The sequence below is a fragment of the Lithobates pipiens genome, unplaced genomic scaffold, assembly GCF_037356315.1.
Source record: "Lithobates pipiens isolate NorthernLeopardFrog02 unplaced genomic scaffold, aLitPip1_a1.2 Scaffold_22, whole genome shotgun sequence".
NCBI lineage: Eukaryota > Metazoa > Chordata > Amphibia > Anura > Ranidae > Lithobates > Lithobates pipiens.
Window position 1 is genome coordinate 165,218,682 of NW_027507784.1, and position 21,251 is coordinate 165,239,932.

The window sequence follows — 21,251 nt, forward strand, 5'->3', positions numbered from 1 at the left end:
TAGGCCTCTGTTTTTTTTTTATTTTCAATCTGTGTTCCAAGTAGGGATGGTTCACCCTACATCTGTCCCAATAATAGTTGATACCATGGCAAGAAGAATACCGAAATCTCCCTGATGGGTTTACAGCAGTAAAAAATGTGAAATAAAGAAAAATAATGTGGCACATATTCAGTAGAAACAGTAATAACTAGCTATAAAGTGCAATATCCAAAAATTTAATATACAAAAAGAAATAAGTCTCATATATGACTGTTGAAGAAGAATCCAAAAGTGCAAGGGGCATCAGAGTAATGGTAAATACATCAAACAAAATGTCCAATCAAAAAGTGAAAGAAAGTTATTAATCAAAAATGATATATAAAGTGCTTATGCAAGTAAACAGGAAACTCCAATTCTTCCAGAGCGTTGTCACCATCTGCTCAATAGTGTCCAATCAAGGGTAGTGAATAAAAAATATATAAAGAAAGTGCTTTGTGCAAAGAAGATTAGAAGGCATCCAATTCATCCTAGTGTCACCATACACTGTGTACTAATGGTTTGCCCCAACCTCTCATCTCATACAGAGACCTACACAGGTCTAGTCAAGTCTCTTGTATGAATGGGATACTGATTCCCCAGCAGACAGTTGATTTATAGACCGCTCTTGTATAGAGATTGCTTCCGTGGCTCATCAAGTTTTATTTACAGTATCTCACAATAGTAAGTACCACCCCTCACAATTTTGTAAATATTTTATTATCTTTTCATATGACAACACTGAAGAAATTGCACTTTGCTACGATGTAAATTAGTAAATGTACAGCTTGTACATCAGTGTAAATTTGCTTTCCCCTCAAAATAATTCAACAAAACTGAGTTCAACAACCCTAAGTGAAAATTTCCAAATTGGGCACAATTAGCCATTTCTCCTCCCTTCAGAGACTGGGCCGCAGGGCAGTATTCCAACATAACGACCCCAAACACACTTCCAAGACAACCACTGCCTTACTAAAGAAGCTGAGGGTAAAGGTGATGGACTGCAACAGAGAAAAGAATTGAGACAAAGGTGGTCTCAAGAATTCTCACAAAGGGGGACACAGCCACGCAACATGATCAGTTTATTGATAAACTTTATTGACAAATGCACAAATCAAAGGTGATGGACTGTCCAAGCATGTCTCCAGACTTATCATCTGTGGGGCACCCTCAAACAGAAGGTGGAGGACTGCAAGGTCTCTAACATCCACCAGCTATGTGGATTTTAGAAAGGAGGAGTGGAAGAGAACTCCAATGGCAACCTGTGAAGCTCTGGTGAACTCCATGCCTCTTAAGGCAGTGCTGGAAAATAATGGTGGCCACACAAAATATTGACACTTTGGGCCCAATTTGGACATTTTCACTTAGGGATGTACTCACTTTTGTTGCCAGCGGTTTAGACATTAATGGTGTGTGTTGAGTTATTTTGAGGGGACAGCAAATTTACACTGTTTTACAAGCTGTACTTTACATTGCAGCAAAGTGTGATTTCTTCAGTGCTGTTACATGAAAAGAATTTACAAAAATGTGAGGGGTGTACTCACTTTTGTGAGGTACTACACATAAAATGAGAGAAGGTGGACTCCATAGTGCAGTAATCCAAAAAATTTTTATTGAAGTAAAAAATGTGTCCTACTTTCTAAAAATAAAAATAAAATGTAGACTTTATATGTAACCTATAAAGGTCAGTCTTAGAAGTAAGTCTTACAGAAGTCAGTCTTAGGGCTTCTTCGCACGGACGTGTCCGTGTACGGAGCCCACTCTGTTCAGTGGGGGATCGCTCCGTCGATCCCCGCTGAGCAGGAAGATGACAGGTCTGTCTCTGCACACTGTGCAGGGATGGACCTGTCAGAGCGCCGCTCTCCCAAATGGGGGATCGGATGAGGACGGACCGTAGAGTCCGTGGTCACCCGATCTGATCCTCAGACTGATGGAAATGTAGGTTTTTCCTCCGTCACACTTTTTCAGGTCGGATGTCAGCAGACATGTCACCGCTGACATCCGACACTCCATAGAGGTCTATGGAGCATCCATTTAGGTCCGCCTAAAAAACTGACAGGCGGACCTAAACAGACAGTCCGTGTGAAAGAGGCCTTACAGTCTTAGGTCCCTTTCACACAGGGCTGTCCGTTTTCACTACTCCACTTGCTCAGCGGAGATTGCTCTGTTGATCCCCGCTGAGCCGGTGGATGACAAGTCCGTCTCTGCACTCTGTGTGAAAGGGAGTCCAAATTAAATAAATGATTGTAATAAATGATTGTACTATAAAACATGATGAATTCTGACTAAACAAAAGCAACTTAAGGTGTACTTGCCCTTATATCAAGCCTAACCTGGGTATAAACCTTGAGGGTTCACAAGAGATGTGAAAGCAGGGATCTCCCCTGCGGGACATTGTGTTCTGACAGTAGGGACATACACCCCCCCCCCCCCCCCCTGCCAGAATACTAAGATCAGTGCTACAGCCACTGATGTTTGATGTTAGACCAGCTTCAGTTGAACAGACAGAGGTACACACACACAGAAAAATTTGCCAGGTTCCTGCTTAACTTGACAATTTTTTGTCTGTTTACCCTGCTTTAGTTTGTGACTTCACACAATAAAATAATATGCACCCACCTATAGAGTATTTGTGTGTGTATATAATATATATAAAAAACACACACACGTGAGTAGTGCCCACTTATGAAAACAGTGGTCAAACCACACATGTGAGGTATCGCTGCGATCGTTAGAGGGAGAGCAATAATTCTAGCCCTAGATGTCCTCTGACTCAAAACATGCAACCTGTAGAAATTTTTAAATGTCGCCTATGAAGATTTTTAAGGGTAAAAGTTTGACACCATTCCACGAGCGGGTGCAATTTTTAAACGTGACATGTTGGGTATCAATTTACTTGGCATAACATTATCTTTCACAATATAAAAAGAAATTGGGCTAACTTTACTGTTGTCTTATTTTTTTATTCAAAAAAGTGAATTTTTTCCCAAAAAAGTGCGCTTGTAAGACTGCTGCGCAAATACGGTGTGACAAAAAGCATTGCAATGGCCGCCATTTTATTCTCTAGGGTGTTAGAAAAAAAAAAAGTATAATATTTGGGGGTTCTAAGTAATTTTCTAGCAAAAACACATGTTTTTAACTTGTAAACACCGAGTCTGAAAAAAAGGCCTGGTCTTTAAGAGGTTAAAGTGGTTGTTAACCCACTTCTTTCAAATCCTCCCATCTCCTTTGTTCTATAATAATGTGTCCCTGTGCATTGTAAAAAATATGCCAGATTGTACCTATATAAGCTTGGCTCCCTGCACTCAGCTGACTTGTCAGCTCTCTTCTCTCCTCTCTCTCCGCTCATAGTTGAGCTCCGGAAGCTGCGGTCATATAGATACAGATGGCAGATTTTTTACATTACACAGGGACACTTATTATTATAGTACAGAGAGGATGGGAGGATTTAGCTGCAGATATGAGAGGAGGGAGGGGCGGATGCGGGCACTGGTATGAGCAGATGGGGGAGGGGGGATGAGGACAGAGGAGACACAGGAGAACAGGGCAGCTTATGACGGAGGCATGTACGCTGAAAACTGTGTCAGGGCTCAGCAGCCCTGATATTTCAGAGTCCGCATACAGGGGGAAGGCTATGCCAGGTATTTCAGGTTAACGGGGCCAAACTACACAGCACAAGCACTGTGTTGTATGACATGCTTTAAGGCAACAGGATCTGTTTTTGTTTTTTGAGTAAATAAATGCTTTAAGTCATGTAAATTGCAAAGTGGTGCCTCTATGGATTGGACTTTTTCCAGCATATCCCACAGTTTGAGATCTGGAGAATTTGGAGGCCACATTAACACCTCAAACTCGTCGTTTTCCTCAAACCATTCTTAAATTTATCAGACCGGGCCACTTTCCTCCATTGCTGCTGTTATCAAGGTCTGAAGCTCACGTGCCCATTGTAGAAACTGGACAACAGCAGCTATGGACACAAGTCATCATGGGCAGCCTGACCGATCTGCAGCTACACGTGTGCGTGTCCTAACTATAGGGGGAGGGGACTGACTAGAGGGGATGACAGATCGTGGTTCCTAGCTATTAGGAACTCATGATCTGTCTCTCTTAACAGAACAGGGATTTGTGTGTTTATACACACACATCCTTGTTCTGCTCTCATGCCCGTGATCGCTCGTAGCCAGCGGTCATCACGACTGTCGGCCACGAGCATCGGCACCAGTGCAGCAGGTGTGTGCTAGCGCCTGCTATCCTGCATAAAGGAGCTGATGTATAGCTATGGCGGCTCATGCAAACTTGCCGACCTGATGTAGTATAATGATGGAGGCTGCTCGGCAAGCGGTTTAATGCATAGAATACATTAAGGTGAAAAACCATGAGACTTTACAAACCCTATAAATATGTGTTTGCTAGAAATACACTATGCTCTCCCTTAAATTAGAGCCTGCACTAATAGATTTGTGCAACATTTATGTGGCCACTCTAGACTCTGGGGGTTATTTACTGAAGGAAAATCCACTTTGTACTGCAAGTGCACTAGGAAGTAAAGTCACACTATATCCGAGAGGGACATGCAAGGAAAATAAAAACAGCATTTTAGCTTGCACATGATTGGATGATAAAATCAGCAGAGCTTCTACTCATTTCAGATCTACCCCCTCAGATTTAGAGCGACTGCACTTCCAAGTGCCCTTGCAAAGCAAAGTAGATTTGCCTTTTGTAAATAACCGCCTCTGTATTTAGTTTGTTGCTGTAGTACCTTTTTACTGAGTTGTGTGACTGTTTGCTTTAACTTATAACGTGTAAAATGACCTATGTGATGCAGTCTGCCACTAGCATTGACACAGTGAGTATTTATTATCCTCAGTTCCCCCTGTGACGTAGCTTTGTGGCCTGTTGATCCTGCCAGTAGATCTTTTTTCCCCCATTTCCTGTAATAGGGTAACATTGCTGTTTGTTAGTTAAATGGCACAATTGTTTTGTCACCCTGCAGGGACAGGCCTTCTGTCTGTTTTTAAACAATGTGTTGACCCCCTGCATCCTATGATTATTTTTTAATTTGCCTATAGTTCACATAAAAAAAAAAAATAGATTACCGTATTTGCCGGCGTATAAGACGACCCGGCATATAAGACGACCCCCTAAAAACCTGCACAGTTAAAATGTTTTGCCCGTACTCACCGTTTAAGACGACCCCCGATTCCGAGGCTTCCGACGCTTCATATCCCTCTTCTTCTTCGTTCTTGCTGGAGCCATTTCCTTCTTCCTTCTGGTGCTGGATCCAATCACGGCGAGCAATGTATTCTATTAATGAATACAAAGCCTGCTGGGATTGGCGGAGGCTGTTACATCATCAGCCCGCGCCTCACTCTCAAAGCCAATCGGAGCAGGCTACTGTGTGTAGCCTGCTCGGATTGGCAGAGATTGCTGCTCCAATCCGAGCAGGCTCTGTATTCATTTGAATACATCGCTCACTGGGATTGGTTCAGTGGTATATACTGTATGTAGCCGAAGCTACATACAGTATTACCGGACAGCCAGAAGGCATCCCAGCAGCGGACCCGGCGTATAAGACGACCCCTCCTTTTTGCTCAGTTTTTTTAAGTGTAAAAGGTCGTCTTATACGCCGGCAAATACGGTACACATGAATGTAAACATATAGCCATTATCACTTTTGTTGAGAGTTAGGCCCCTTTCACATGAACCTGTTTTTCAGGTGGACCCGATCGAACCCTACATTCTCCTTTGTGGAACAACAGGTATAAATGGACATCATGTCTGCTTACATCCAATCTGATCTGCTAAAAGCAGACATTTAGGGATCCATTGCCCTTCCATTCCCCTTCCGTCTAGCCGATTTGATTGGATGACAGTTGGCAGCAAACAGAAAGGTCCATGTACATACGACTGTCCATAGTGGAGAGCGGGCTGAGGAAGTTCTGCATAGGCAGAGCAGACACAGACAAGCCATCCGCCTGCTGAGCGGTGATGAAGTGGACAGATTCCCTGCTGAGCAAGCAGACTACTGGCAGAGTCTGCCTCTTTAGAAAGGGGCTTTATACATTTTAAATAATTGCTTAAACGCATTGCCTTAGCACTTCTATGTTTTACATTTACACTTTTTGTGTTTTGTTTTTTTACTAGAGCTTGGATACAGAGAAGCCAGAAGAACCAGTTAAAAGATCTCCACTGCGCCAGGAGACCAATCTTGCAAATTTTTCTTACCGGTTCTCTATGTACAACCTAAATGGTAACTTTTTATTTGTTGTTTTTAAAGGAGATTATTATATGATCCGTTTTATTTACATGCCTGATTTTAGGTTTATAAACATTTTTGTGTTTTTACTATTGCATTATTAGACAAATGGCAAGCCAGAGGCAGGTAGTAAAGCACATCCTGCTTCTGACCATTTATCTCTTTGTGTGAATTACAATGAAGAGAGGGAGTTCACAATACAACCTTTTTTCAACATGGTAGTAAAATGACTATGAAGAACCATCAAAAATGCATTGCTTGCTGGTTTCAAGAGTCAAATGTGAAATATTTTGTATGTATTTTCACATTTTCCTGGCTGAAAAATTAAAATTTTTAGTCCTAACTATAATAAAACATATAATTTGTACACTATACATTCCTTGAAAAACAATTTGAGACAACAGGTAATCTTTAGTGAACTTTAAAGGCAATCCAAGAAACATTGCACCACTGTTAAAGTTAAAGCTAGGCTAAAGCAGGCTCAAAAAATACATAACTTAACCGCTTCCCGCCCGCCCTATAGCTGAATGACGGCTTTAGAGCGGGCGCTTTCGTCCGGGAGGCCGTCCCTGGAGGTCCTGGTGTTTACTTCCGCAATGCGCGCCGCCGCGGGCGCGCATCGGGAAAGTTTTGTGTTTGCCGTGTCCCCCGGAGACAGGCAAACACAGATCGCTGTAAACGGCCAATCACAGCGGCCGTTAACAGCGCGATCAGCGCGTCCAGTGTGAGATGATCTCCTATGTAAACATATGAGATCATCTCGCAGTGCCGCTCTCCCTCCTCACACAGACAGCGTGTGAGGAGGGAGAGATGAACGGCTGCACCGTAAGTGTGAAATTTTTTTTTTTTTAAAGTGCCGTCCGCCCCAGTGCCATGCTCCCCCAGTGCCATCCACCCCAGTGCCACCTGCCCCCAGTGCCACCTGTTAGTGCTATCTGTCCTCAGTGCCACCTGTTAGTGCTATCTGTCCCCAGTGCCACCTGTTAGTGCTATCTGTCCCCAGTGCCACCTGTTAGTGCTATCTGTCCCCAGTGTCACCTGTTAGTGCTATTTGTCCCCAGTGTCACCTGTTAGTGCTATCTGTCCCCAGTGTCACCTGTTGTCATTGCCATTTGTCCCCAGTGCCATCTGTCATCAGTGCCATGTGTCAGTGCCATTTGTCATCAGTGCCACCTGTCAGTGTCACGTGCCATCTGTTGTCAGTGTCACATGCCATCTGTCAGTGTCACGTGTCATCAATGCCACTTATCAGTGCCATCTGTCATCAGTGTCACACGTCATCAGTGCCACGTATTAGTGCCATCTGTCGGTGCCACGTATTAGTGCCATCTGTCATCGGTGCCACGTATTAGTGCCATCTGTCATCGGTGCCACGTATTAGTGCCATCTGTCATCGGTGCCACGTATTAGTGCCATCTGTCATCGGTGCCACGTATTAGTGCCATCTGTCATCGGTGCCACGTATTAGTGCCATCTGTCGGTGCCACGTATTAGTGCCATCTGTCATCGGTGCCACGTATTAGTGCCATCTGTCAGTGCCACGTATTAGTGCCATCTGTCATCAGTGCCACGTATTAGTGCCATCTGTCAGTGCCACGTGTCATCAGTGCCACGTGTCAATGCCATCTGTCATCAGTGCCACGTATAAGTGTCATCATTGCCACATATCAGTGTCATCTGTCATCAGTGTCACGTGTCATTGTCCTGGTGCTCCAGTGCCTTCAAAAGTGTAATAGGTAGTCAACAAGTTAGATCCTAGAACACGTGATGGCGCTCCCTGCATGTTGGGCCTCTCTATGTGGCCAGGCTGTGAAAAAGTCCCACACATGTGGTATTGTAATACTCAGGAGGAGTAGCAGAATTTTTTTGGGGGTGTCATTTGTGGTATACACATGCCACACGAGAGAAATAACCTATTACAATGACAATTTTGTGGAAAAAATTGTAAAAAATTAAAAATCTTAATTTTGCAAAGAATTGTGGGAAAAAAATGACAACATCAAAAATCTCACCATGCCTCTTATTAAATACCTTGGAATGTCTACTTCCCAAAAAGGGGTCATTTGGGGGGTATTTGTACTTTCCTGACTTGTTCGGGTCACAAGAAGTGAGATAGACCACGAGTACATCAGATGTGATCAATTTTGTATGATTCGCACCACAGCTTGTGGACTCTCTAACTTTCACAAAGACCAAATAATATCCACTAATTTGGGTTATTTATTACCAAAGATATGTAGCAGTATAAATTGTGGCCAAAATTTATGAAGAAAAATTAATTATTTGCATAATTTTGTCACAGAAACAAAGAAATATGCGTTTTTTTTCAAAATTTTCGGTCTTTTTTTCATTTATAGCGCAAAAAATAAAAACCCCAGAGGTGATCAAATACCACCAAAAGAAATCTCTATTTGTGGGAAAAAAAGGACAAAAAAAATAATTTGGGTACAGTGTTGCATGACTGAGTAATTGTCATTCAAAGTGTCAGAGCACTGAAAGCTGAAAATTGGTCTGGGCAGGAAGGGTGTTTAAGTGCCCAGTAAGCAAGTGGTTAAAGTGTTACTAAACCCTGGACCCTATATTCACTATATCCAGTCTCCAACAGTACACCGAACATGGAAATGCAATAGTTTTAATAAATATACACTGCTAAATACCGTTTCTCATCAGCAGTTAGAGTAGTCTTGTCATCTATCACTGTCTGGTTAAAGTTTGTAGGAGGAGTTTTTTCATTTTCCCCTGATTGTCCTGTGATCCTCTGTCTGGACTGTGCTGATCACATTCACTCTCCCAAGAAAAAAAAAAAAAACCTCTTTAGCAATGTACACCAAACTGGGCATGTGCATCTTGCCCCCAAGGCTCTGGTCTATCAGGAAGAATGGGATGATCAGGGAAGACAGGATCAAACAGACTTTTACACAATTCAGAGGAATATCCCCTTAGATTCCACAGTGAGTATAATGCCCCGTACACACGAGCGGACTTTTCGACATCCAAACTCCGACGGACTGAGTCCGGCGGACTATCCGCTCGTGTGTGGGCTGCAACGGACTTTAGATTCGCAAAAGTCTGACGGACTTTAGAAATGAAGCATGCTTCAAATTTTCCCGACGGAACTCCGCCGGACCCGGTCCCCTTCGAAAAATTCGCTCGTGTGTGTGCTACTCCGACGGACTAAAACCGACGCTAGGGCAGCTATTGGCTACTGTCTATGAACTTCCTACGTCGAATCCAGTCGTACGTCATCACGTTCGACTCCGTCGGAGTTTGGTGTGATGGTGTGTGGTCAAGTCCGTTCGGTCGAAAAGTCCGCCAGAACTCCGGCGGAACTCCGCTAGAACTCCGTCGGAAGTCTGTCAGACTTAATCCCTCTCGTGTGTACGGGGCATAACAAGCATGCTTTACTGCATTCACAGACTGTTTTTTTACTGTTGTGGGTTTAATAACACTTTAAACCAGGGAGCACACGACTGCATATTTACAGGATCATTTTCAGGGCTAGTCAGTAGAAATCTGGTTAGTAGGGAAGCCACCAGGTGTAAGAGGTAAGACAAGAAAAGGAATATGGACACTAGAGCATTAACCACTTTGCGACCACCCCACGCAGATATACTGTGGCAGGGCAGCTACTCTGTGCCAGGTCATGTACGTACGTGATCTGACACTTCCGGGTCTGAGGCACGTGCCGCTGGCAACCCGCTCCCACTGTGATTGGACACAGCAAGAGCTAATCAGCGGGTCCAACAGACACAATGTCCTCCGGGACCCGCTAATCGCTCCAGAGATCAGCAGAACGGCGGTCTGCCAGTGTAAACAAGGCAGATCGTCGTTCTTTGAGAAGGGAAGACCTGTGTTTCTGCAGTAAATGCACCCACCACACGGTTAGAAGAAAATCCCAGGGAACACAGTTAAAGGGGTTGTAAAGGTAAATATTTTTTCACCTTAATGCATTCTATGCATTAAGGTGAAAAAACATCGGACAGAGCCGGTGCCCCCAGCCCCCCCGTTTTACTTACCTGACCCCTCGAAAGTCCCGCGATTGCCTCCAACATCCTCTTCGCCGCTCAGCCTGGCCGCTGATTGGCTAGAGTGGATGGATTGAAAGCAGCGCAGCCATTGGCTTGTGCTGCTGTCAATCACATCCAATGATGAGGCGCGCTATGGCTGCCGGCTGTATCACGGGAGCGCGCCCGCAAGTGCTTCTCACCATTCGAGCTCCCTCGCATGAACGTGAGAAGTACTTGCTGGGGGAAGCCAAGACAGCCGCCGAGGGACCCGAGAAGACCAGGTTCGGGGCCATTCTGTGCAAAACAAGCTGCACAGTGGAGGTAAGTATTACATGTTTGTTATTTAAAAAAAAATAAAAAACGAACTTTACAACCACTTTAACCCTTTGATTGCACCTTATGTTAACCCCTTGCTTGCCAGTGTTATTAGTACAGTAACAGTGCATTTCTTTTAGCACTGATCACTGTATTGGTGTCATTGGTCACAAAAAGTGTCACTTAGTGTCAGAGTTGTCTGGCACAATGTCGCAGTCCAACTAAGAATCGCTGATCACCGCCATTACTAGTAAAAAAAATATATAAAAATGTCAAATCTATCCCATAGTTTGTAGTCGCTATAATTTCATAAAGCTATCCCATAGTTTGTAGTGGCTATAACTTTTGCGCAAACCAATCAATATACGCTTATTGGAATTTATTTTACAAAAATATGTAGCAGAATACATATTGACATAACTTTATGAAAAAATTCGATTTTTTTTCCCAATTTTTACTTCATATGTCTTATAGCAAAAAATAATTATATATATATATATATATATATATATATATATATATATATATATATATATATATATATATATATATATATATATATATATAATATATATAATATATATTTTATATATATATATATAATATATTATATATTTTATATATATATATATATATATATATATATATTTCTAAAGATACACAAATCACAATCCCTTTACCTAGTGTATCATCACAGCGCTCAAATTACCTAAATTCTACACCTTAGCTGGCACTTACCAAGAGAATATCAAATATATATAGGTGCATACAAACTAATTCTGAAACTTCAATCAACGAATTGGTTGCACGTAGCGCTATTACCAGTGTTGCCTTTCAGTAAACACTACCTCACCTCCTAAGTGATCCTATCTGGATCAAAATGTGCTATAGATTACAAACAAAAAACACATAAATTATACAGATCACTATCACTAAGTGAATACTTAAATTTGCATCTAAATTATACACACAGTGAAAATAAAAAATGTGAATATAGTCCATCCACCAAAAAATATTAATAATAGTAATAGTAGATTTCCAGATTACAAAAGTCCTTCTATAAGTGCGTGAACAAATCTCCAGTGTCCAAATCACTTTTTACAAGTAACTCCTTCAACACACCATCCGTGCTTGTGATCCCCCCCTTCGTGAAAACACTCACCGACTGATAAGCCTGACACCCTCGTGTCAGGCCAAACGAGCTTTCAAAAACCTCCCAAGAGGTGGTTCAGACACCAGCACATCCGATTGGATATTCTCCACTTGAGCACTTCAATGCATATATATATACCTCAAAGAGAAATCAAAGAGGGAGTCCCCAATAGTGTAATACTGCAATCACTTTTTAATGTTAAAAATCTCACTCTTTATGCACTCACATGAACACAAAACGGTTAAATCACTTCAAAAGGGTAAAAAGACTCGCTTCACATTTCCACTTCACAACGCTACTCTGAATACGTCGGGGCATTGGTGGTCACAGCGGACTTATTAAGTAAGGTGCTGGATCGCTTTCTCTCACCCCTCCTCGTGCGTCCCTCCTGGTCCCACACAGCAGGTCCGTTCGAAAAGGGCGCCTTTAAGCTTAATGATTCAGTCCTCTCAGTCCAAGACCTCCTTCCCAGCTCCGTGTATGTCAGCTCAGTGTTCACCAGATAGCCACGCCCCCGACATGTTTCGTCATATCAGACTTAATCATGGGATTATCATGATTAAGTCTGATATGACGAAACTTGTAAAAAGGAGTTACTTGTAAAAAGTGATTTGGACACTGGAGATTTGTTCATGCACTTATAGAAGGACTTTTGTAATCTGGAAATCTACTATTACTATTATTATTTTTTGGTGGATGGACTATATTCACATTTTTTATTTTCACTGTGTGTATAATTTAGATGCAAATTTAAGTATTCACTTAGTGATAGTGATCTGTATAATTTATGTGTTTTTTGTTTGTAATCTATAGCACATTTTGATCCAGATAGGATCACTTAGGAGGTTATATATATATAATTTTTTTATTTTTTTTTGTTTATAGTGCAAAAAATAAAAAACACAGAGGTGATTAAATACCACCAAAAGAAAGCTCTATTTGTGGGGAAAGAAGACATACATTTTATTTGGGTACAGGGTCGCACGACCGCACGTTTAAGTAATGCACTGCCGTATCGCAAAAAATGGCCTGGTCTTGACTGGGGTTAAACCTTCCAGAGCTGAAGTGTACACTGAAACAAATAAAATGCTAATTCCAGTCTATTCCAGTGCCTATAAATTCAAGATGAAGTTTTAGTATACCTGTGTTGTCTGTAGTTGTATGCTACAATGTAGTAATGGCAACTATGTGCTGAATTGTTTAGTCTTTATAGCACCTGGCAAAATAATTTACAAACTTTCTGTGTCAAGGTCACCATGATGCAAGGATGATTAAAAATATGTTACAAATATGTTAGCAGGAAGTCATTTGTGCTATACAAACAATATCCATTGATATAAAAGGAGGTGAGACATCTCACATCCTGTAATGACTCAGTGTGACTGTATATGGTAATATTTGACCACTGGTCATACTTTACTGCATCCATTACATTTAACTGTGTACTACTGGGATACCTAGGACACTCCTGTGTGTGTGTGTGTGTGTGTGTATGTATATATGTATATATATATATATATATATATATATATAATATTACATTGATTCTTATTTTTTTTTTTTTTTTTTTTTTAATACAGTAAGGCTAACAAAATGAAATATATATAATTATAGAATGCAATTTAAAAAGACAAAGTTACCTAGAATTAAGTTTATAAACCATTTGAGAGGTGTACAGTGTACAGGACAATTCACTACAAGGGCACAATACAAATCTGCTGGCAGGACATTCTGCCATTATTAGTTCTCCGTGAAGACCCATATCATTGTATAACAGTAGAACAAGCTGAATAATGCTTTAATACTTTTGTACCAGAGTGGTTGAACTATATATATTTCCTTTATGCTGTATAAATGTTTCTTTCAGTATAATTAGTGTTATCCTAACATTACTCGCCCTGTTTTTAATTTGCTATTGCTGTTTTGCAGCCAGAACGGGACATTAAGATGTTGTCTGTTCTATTTTCTAGTTTGTTAATCACGCTTTACATTGCATTTGCCATGGGTTACTATAAATACTGGCATCATAGGGAAACAAATCTAGTAAATACAGTTTAGGAAGCTGAATGTTTCCCTACCATGCCTTAATGTCAGATTTGCCAGGTGGTTGAATTGGACTGTGCACTAGTTTGTTCTGCTACAGCTTCATGGTTGCTATGTAGTCCTATTATAGAAATAAAAATTATATATATATATATATATATATATATATATATATATATATATATACAGTGGTGTGAAAAAGTGTTTGCCCCCTTCCTCATTTCCTGTTCCTTTGCATGTTTGTCACACTTAAGTGTTTCGGAACATCAAACCAATTTAAACAATAGTCAAGGACAACACAAGTAAACACAAAATGCAATTTGTAAATGAAGGTGTTTATTATTAAAGGTGAAAAAAAATCCAAACCATCATGGCCCTGTGTGAAAAAGTGATTGCCCCCTAAACCTAATAACTGGTTGGGCCACCCTTAGCAGCAACAACTGCAACCAAGCGTTTGCGATAACGTGCAATGAGGCTTTTACAGCGTCCTGGAGGAATTTTGGCCCACTCATCTTTGCAGAATTGTCCTAATTCAGTTACATTAGAGGGTTTTCGAGCATGAACGGCCTTTTTAAGGTCATACCACAACATCTCAATAGGATTCAGGTCAGGACTTTGGCTAGGCCACTCCAAAGTCTTCATTTTGTTTTTCTTCAGCCATTCGGTGGTGGACTTGCTGGTGTGTTTAGGATCATTGTCCTGCTGCAGAACCCAAGTTCGTTTCAGCTTGAGTACACGAACAGATGGTCGGACATTCTCCTTCAGGATCTCTTGGTAGACAGCAGAATTCATAGTTCCTTTTATCACGGCAAGTCTTCCAGGTCCTGAAGCAGCAAAACAGCCCCAGACCATCACACTACCACCACCATATTTTACTGTTGGTATAATGTTCTTTTTATGAAATGCAGTGTTCCTTCTACGCCAGATATACTTGGACACACACCTTCCAAAGAGTTCCACTTTTGTCTCATCGGTCCACAGAATGTTGTCCCAAAAGTCTTGGGGATCATCAAGATGTGTTGTGGAGAAATTGAGACGAGCTTTGATGTTCTTTTTGCTCAGCAGTGGTTTTCTCCTTGGAACTCTGCCATGCATGCCATTTTTGCCCAGTCTTTTCCTGATGGTGGAGGCATGAACGCTGACCTTAACTGAGGCAAGTGAGGCCTGTAGTTCCTTGGACGTTGTTGTGGGGTCTTTTGTGACCTCTTGGATGAGTCGTCGCTGCGCTCTTGGGGTAATTTTGGGCGGCCGGCCACTCCTGGGAAGGTTCACCACTGTTCCATGTCTTTGCCATTTGTGGATAATGGCTCTCACTGTGGTTCGCTGGATTCCCAAAGCTTTGGAAATGGCTTTATAACCCTTTCCAGACTGATAGATCTCAATTACTTTCTTTCTCAATTGTTCCTGAATTTCTTTGGGTCTCGGCATGATGTGTAGCTTTTAAGGATCTTCTGGTGGACCTTACTGTGTCAAGCAGCTCCTATTTAAGTGATGCCTTGATTGTGAACAGGTGTGGCAATAATCAGGCCTGGGTGTGGCTAGAGAAATTGAACTCAGGTGTGGACAACCACAGTTAGGCCGGGTTCACACTATAGCGATGCGGGAACGCCGCGAATCCGCGGCGTTTACCCGCATCGCACACCTCCCGCCGGCAGTTCACACTGCCCTATGCGGACGGCTGGGAGTGTCAATGTTATGTTAATGACACCCCCAGATCCGTCGGCATATCGCAGTGCGATCTGCAGACTCGCACAGGAATCGGATCGCATGGTGTGAACCCCCATGTGATCCGATTCTGTTGCGGACCCAAAAAAGGGTCCCGTGCGAGTTTGCTGCGGGAGCTCTGCGAATTCAGCCATACTATCTGTATGGCTGAACTCGCATTGCTACGGAGATCGGATGTGATTTGCTGTGCGAATCACATCCGGATCTCCCCCCGCAGCGGTGTGAACCGGGCCTTATAGTATGTTTTAACAAGGGGGGCAATCACTTTTTCACACAGGGCCATGATGGTTTGGATTTTTTTTCACCTTTAATAATAAACACCTTCATTTACAAATTGCATTTTGTGTTTACTTGTGTTGTCCTTGACTATTGTTTAAATTGGTTTGATGTTCCGAAACACTTAAGTGTGACAAACATGCAAAGGAACAGGAAATGAGGAAGGGGGCAAACACTTTTTCACACCACTGTGTATATATATATATAATTTCAAATATATTTCTGCTGTGCTCTCAACATACACCTTATTTTGGAGTTGTAACCTTATTTGACCTTAAACACTTTTTAGGCATGATGATATTCTAAATTATAGTTTAACACTTTTGTCTTTGTAGAAGCTCTAAATCAAGGGGATACCGTGGATTTAGACGCTCTTATGGCCGATCTCTGCTCTATTGAGCAGGAACTTAGTAGCATTGGGTCACAGTCCTCCAGGAACACCCTAAAATCTCATGAACGTAAATCGTCTCAGAAGCCGCCTGCTGGCCGTACAAGCACCAAACAGAGCAGCTTACGGGGATTGCCTTCCTCATCTGGAAAAATAACCAAACCTTCTCATGCCAACTACTCCTTGGATGATATCACTGCTCAGTTGGAACAAGCCTCTCTAAGCATGGATGAGGCAGCACGGCAGACACTTGTTGTGGAAGATACTAAACCAGTTGTAACCATCCATCACAGGCGAACGGCTTCAGCAGGCACAGTCAGTGATAGTGATCTTCGTTCTGTTAGTAATTCTTCCCGTTCTAGTATCACATCAGCAGCCTCCAGCATGGATTCCCTGGATATTGACAAAATGACTAGACCTCAAGAACTAGACCTGGTACAACAAAGCCAACCGATTTCTGAGGTAAGATAAATTTTAAAAAGTGCAATATACAGTTTTACACAATCTTCTTTTTAAATATAACATTTTTTTTTTACTTTGGTTATACTCTAGGTATAATGTGATTTTTGCAGCAACTGAAACTTGAGCCAGGTTTTATATAGCTAAAATTTGTCTATGTATGTTCAGCATGAACACAGTTGATCATTTTCACTTTGAAATATGAGTGAATAATTTTCATTGGTGTTGAGATGCCAATGTGTATGCAATACATGGCCAGTACCTCTAATGGAGTACTAAAAAATGATCTAATGTTAATCATATATATGACAGACCTATTGCTTAATTTACACAGTTGAAATGCATATACATTTATAGTTTTAGTTTCCAAAAGATCTGTGTTTTTGCACAGCAAGTAATTTACAAGTTTTTCACGCTGTATAGCCAGGCAAGTGACACATGGGGGGGTTTATACTAAAACTGGTGAGTGCAAAATCTGGAGAAGATTTGCATAGAAACCAATCGGCTTCCAGGTTTTATTGCCAAGGCTGCAGTTAGAAGCTACCATGCACAGCTGCACCAGATTCTGCACCCATTTTAGTAAATCTACCCCACGTAGTTCATGAGGAATTAATATCACTGTTGTAAATTCAGTAAGGCGCTAACTCAGAAAAGTAATGCCAAACCTGCAAAGGGTGGAATTCTGTTACTGACAGAGGAGTGTATATCACAAGAGCAGCTCGCCAAAATTAAAAAAATCTTTTTGCAGGTAAAACCCCAGGCCTGAATTTCACATGTTTTATTTTAGATTACTGGAATATGTCTCTTCTTTGTTTATGCATTTTCTTTCCATGCCTGATCGTCAGCATCCACTCAGTTATATGCCTTTGTTTAGAATGATGTTTACTTTGTGTTTTTCATATGAATTTATTATAGTTTTCTACTTGTAAATCTTAAAGTGTACTGTGCTTGCCTGGTAACCAGGCATAAGACAGCTAATCCTTGAAAGCTCTGTGTATATTCCAAGGCCAGATAACAGATTGTGTGAAACAAGAACAGAGTGCATTGGCTAGTGTGGATAAAACTTATTTTATTAAATTAATAATTAGACGATACATTTACAAGCAATGGATTGGATCAGGCATGTAGTTAACCTCCTCTTACAAAAAACAGATCACAACGTCTTTTGCTACATCAGTTTCTCACTTGGCAGCTGGGTTTGGGAGAAGAAAAGTGCAATGAATGGAGAAAATATGGAAAGGACGGTGGCCCCTAGGGAAAGGCACAGTGAATTGACCACAAGAGTAAAATGCTACAAGGGTCCAAAAAGGTAACCCCGAAGAAAGGCAGCTCCAGTAATGTGTTTCGGGGCCACGTCCCTTCATCAGAGTCTGGTCCAAGTCATTGTTTGTAAGTGCATCTCTTCTGGTCTTGTTTCTAATTTACTGTTTTGTTTTTTACATGTGCTTAGGTTTAAAGTGATTCTAAAGATAAAATATATATATATATATATATATATATATATATTTATATTTTAACATCATTATACAATACTTACCTGCTCTTTGCAATGGAATTGCACAGAGTGGCCTCCTCTTCTTGGGTCTCCCGTTATTACTCCTGGGTCCTTTTCTCTCTACAATGCCCCCATGGGAAGCCGCTTCGCATGGGGGCACTTGTTCGTACTCGCTCCCGAGCCCCGCTGACATGTCCATTGAATGACAATGGGGTTGGCCCCGCTCTCTCGTCACTAGCTTTGATTGACAGCAACGGAAGCCAGTGGCTTCGGTACCCCAGCAAAGCCAGCGAGACATGGACAGAAGTGAGGGGGGAGAAAAGCTGCAGATGTGCCCAGCACTGGATTGAATAAGGACTCGGGTAAGTAAACATGGGTGAGGGGCCAATACTTATGCCCTAACATTTTTTCCTTAATGCAAAGAGTGCATTAAGGTAAAATAAATTGTAGGCTTTAGAACCACTTTAAACCTTTTAACCTCTTCACTTAACCACTTTAAACACTTTCACTGCAAAAAACAAAGTTGTCTTGTAGATACTGTCTGCAGACTTAAGTTGCATTCTGTAAATTATGGTTCTGAAAATACAGCATTATTTTTTTTTTAAAGCTTTTTTCATGTAAACGTTGACTGTTTGAAATATCTTTATAATAACAAGCTGTCCATTCTGTTAGTAAGTGTATGATCTTTGCTATAAGTTGAGTTTTGGCACTCACTGTTTGTGCTGTGAGTTTGAAATGTCCCAATTAGTGTTTCTTAGCCGATGACATTTCTTCAGCCAGTTTCCCAGTCTTTTGTAACTTTATTCACACAACTGTGTTTTTGTGAGAAGGCTACTTGCATTTTGGGCAGCTACAAGTGTTTTTAGACAATAACATCCTTTTAATTTCCTTGTATGAAGCATTACTTTTTTTCCTGCTTCTGGAAGTGACAGTGTGCATCTTCTGCAAGTGTATTGTCAAAGGACTTTTCAAAGGATGCCTTTCTTTGGCTGTCTTGTGCATAGTCTATCTTATTAAAAATGCTGACATTCTAAAGTCCTAAGTGAATAGCTAATTTTCCATGAATATAAAAATGTTTTAACATGTCCCTTTGACAAAAGTTGAATAAACAATTGACTTCCGTCAAGTGGGGCAGTTCACATGCTTATTCAAGTATTGCTCGGTTCCTGCTGGACCAGGAGAATTTCGATCAGTGTATGGCCAACTTAAAGTGGAGCTCCAGTCTCCCCCCCCCCCCCCCCCAAAATAAGTCAGCTACAAATACTGTAGCTGCTGACTTTTAATAAAAGGACACTTACCTGCCTCTGGATCCAGCAATGTCCTCACCCGAGCCGATTCTTGAGTCGTCTTTGGGTGCAGGCACCAGCATCTTCAATGAAGGAAACTAACAGTGAAGAGTTGTGGCTTCACAGCCAGCTCCCAACTGTGCATGAGCGAGGTGTGCTGCGCTTTGTGATTGGTCCTGCAGTCTTCTGAGACCTGTGAAGTGTAGGGAAGGAGGAAGGGGTGGGGGCTGAACTTCCGCTCTGATCGGTGCACCGGCAGACCTGTCAAAATCAGGTACCTGCTGCCCCCCCAATAAAAATGTGACAAATGTAAAGGAGGGGGGTGGAGGACAAAGAGTGGAACTTCCCCTTTTGGGTGAAGTTCCACTTTAAGGAGGGAGGGTGAACTTCCAATTGTCAGCTTCAGTGAGACATCTACCGATTTATGACCAGCCGTAGATATTTGCAAGTGTCACATACTTTGACTAGTCCCAAGATCCTATAGTATCTCATGTTATATGAATAAAATCTAGTGATAAATCCTACATTGTTACTAGTATTGCAATATAACTGGAATTTTTGTCATATGATATCTTAATCTCCTGTAACATTCTCATCCATCATTGTGTATGAAATGTGATTACCAAAGCTACAGTCTTACACTATACGAAACAGGCGAGGAAAATCTTATTCATGTTTGGTGCATGCTGGGATAGATTTGTCAAAATTAGGCGATTAGCACAGTGAAAAAGGATGCCTGTTTAAGTAAAGAGGAAACACAGTAATGCTAAAATATGTACTTTAAAAATGTTTCCTAATAGATAGAACAAACCTGTCATTTTATGCTCAATTAAATGTTTTGTTTTTTTGGTTAAGATTATATTTTTAGCAAATTATTCCATAACAGCGAATATAGTACATTGGAATATAGTACATTGAACAGTTAGTAAACTAATGGCACTACAAAAAAAAAAGTCCAGTAAAACATGGCTACTTATGATCAACAATGGGTTTTAGTGGCTTTGTAAATGCGTAAAGATGCACTTTAATGTCATCTTATAATTATTACTAGGGTCTACAGACATGAATTAAAAGGTGAACCCATTATATCTGCTTAATAGCTTTATCAGGAAAAGATGCTACAAATTACATTGATTAGCATTTGAAGTGGTGGTGCTGAAGACATTGCAGTGCCATGTTGTATGAAAGTTTAGGTGTACATTATTCTGTTACTAGATTTTATGAATACCGTACATGCTGGCATATGTAGCTAATAGAATATACAGACTTAGGATAATGGATATCGCGGAAACAGACCGTGACTGGGCCACTGAAAAATGAAAAAATATATACAACTGTACTAGTATGTAAATTTCCGTTGGGGACGGAAAGTATTCAGACCCCCTTCAATTTTTCACTCTTTATTATATTGCAGCCATTTTCTAAAATCATTTAAAGCGAGGTTCCACCCTAAAGTGGAACTTCCGCTGATCGGAACCTTCCCCCCCTCCGGTGTCACAATTGCCACCTTTCAGGGGGGAGGGGGGTGGAGATACCTGTCAAAGACAGGTATTTACACCCACTTCCGGGCATAGACTCCCGTGGGAGTCTATGCCTCTTCCTGTCCTGCCGCGCTGCCTGCTGGGACACACACGGGTCCCAGAGGCAGCGCGGACAATTCCTATTACGCTGCGCGACTCACGCATGCGCAGTAGGGAACCGGGAAGTGAAGCCGATTCTCTTCACTTCCTGATTCCCTCACCTAGAATGGTGGCGGCAGCAGCCGAGAGCCGAGCGATCGATCGGCCTCGGCTGCCGGCATCGCTGGACCCCGGGACAGGTGAGTGTCCATTT

The 21,251-nt window shown here is 41.5% G+C and overlaps 1 protein-coding gene across 10 annotated transcripts in view; it reads left to right on the forward strand.

Moving 5' to 3' along the window:
• RAPH1 (Ras association (RalGDS/AF-6) and pleckstrin homology domains 1) overlaps positions 1-21,251 on the forward strand; it is a 257,631-nt gene that overhangs the window by 122,729 nt on the left and 113,651 nt on the right. For all 10 annotated transcript variants that reach the window (XM_077448539.1, XM_077448530.1, XM_077448532.1 and 7 more), the window contains 2 exons: positions 6,160-6,265; positions 16,126-16,640. In XM_077448539.1, the coding sequence (XP_077304665.1) occupies positions 6,160-6,265; positions 16,126-16,640 (621 nt within the window). The remainder of the gene's footprint in view (positions 1-6,159; positions 6,266-16,125; positions 16,641-21,251) is intronic.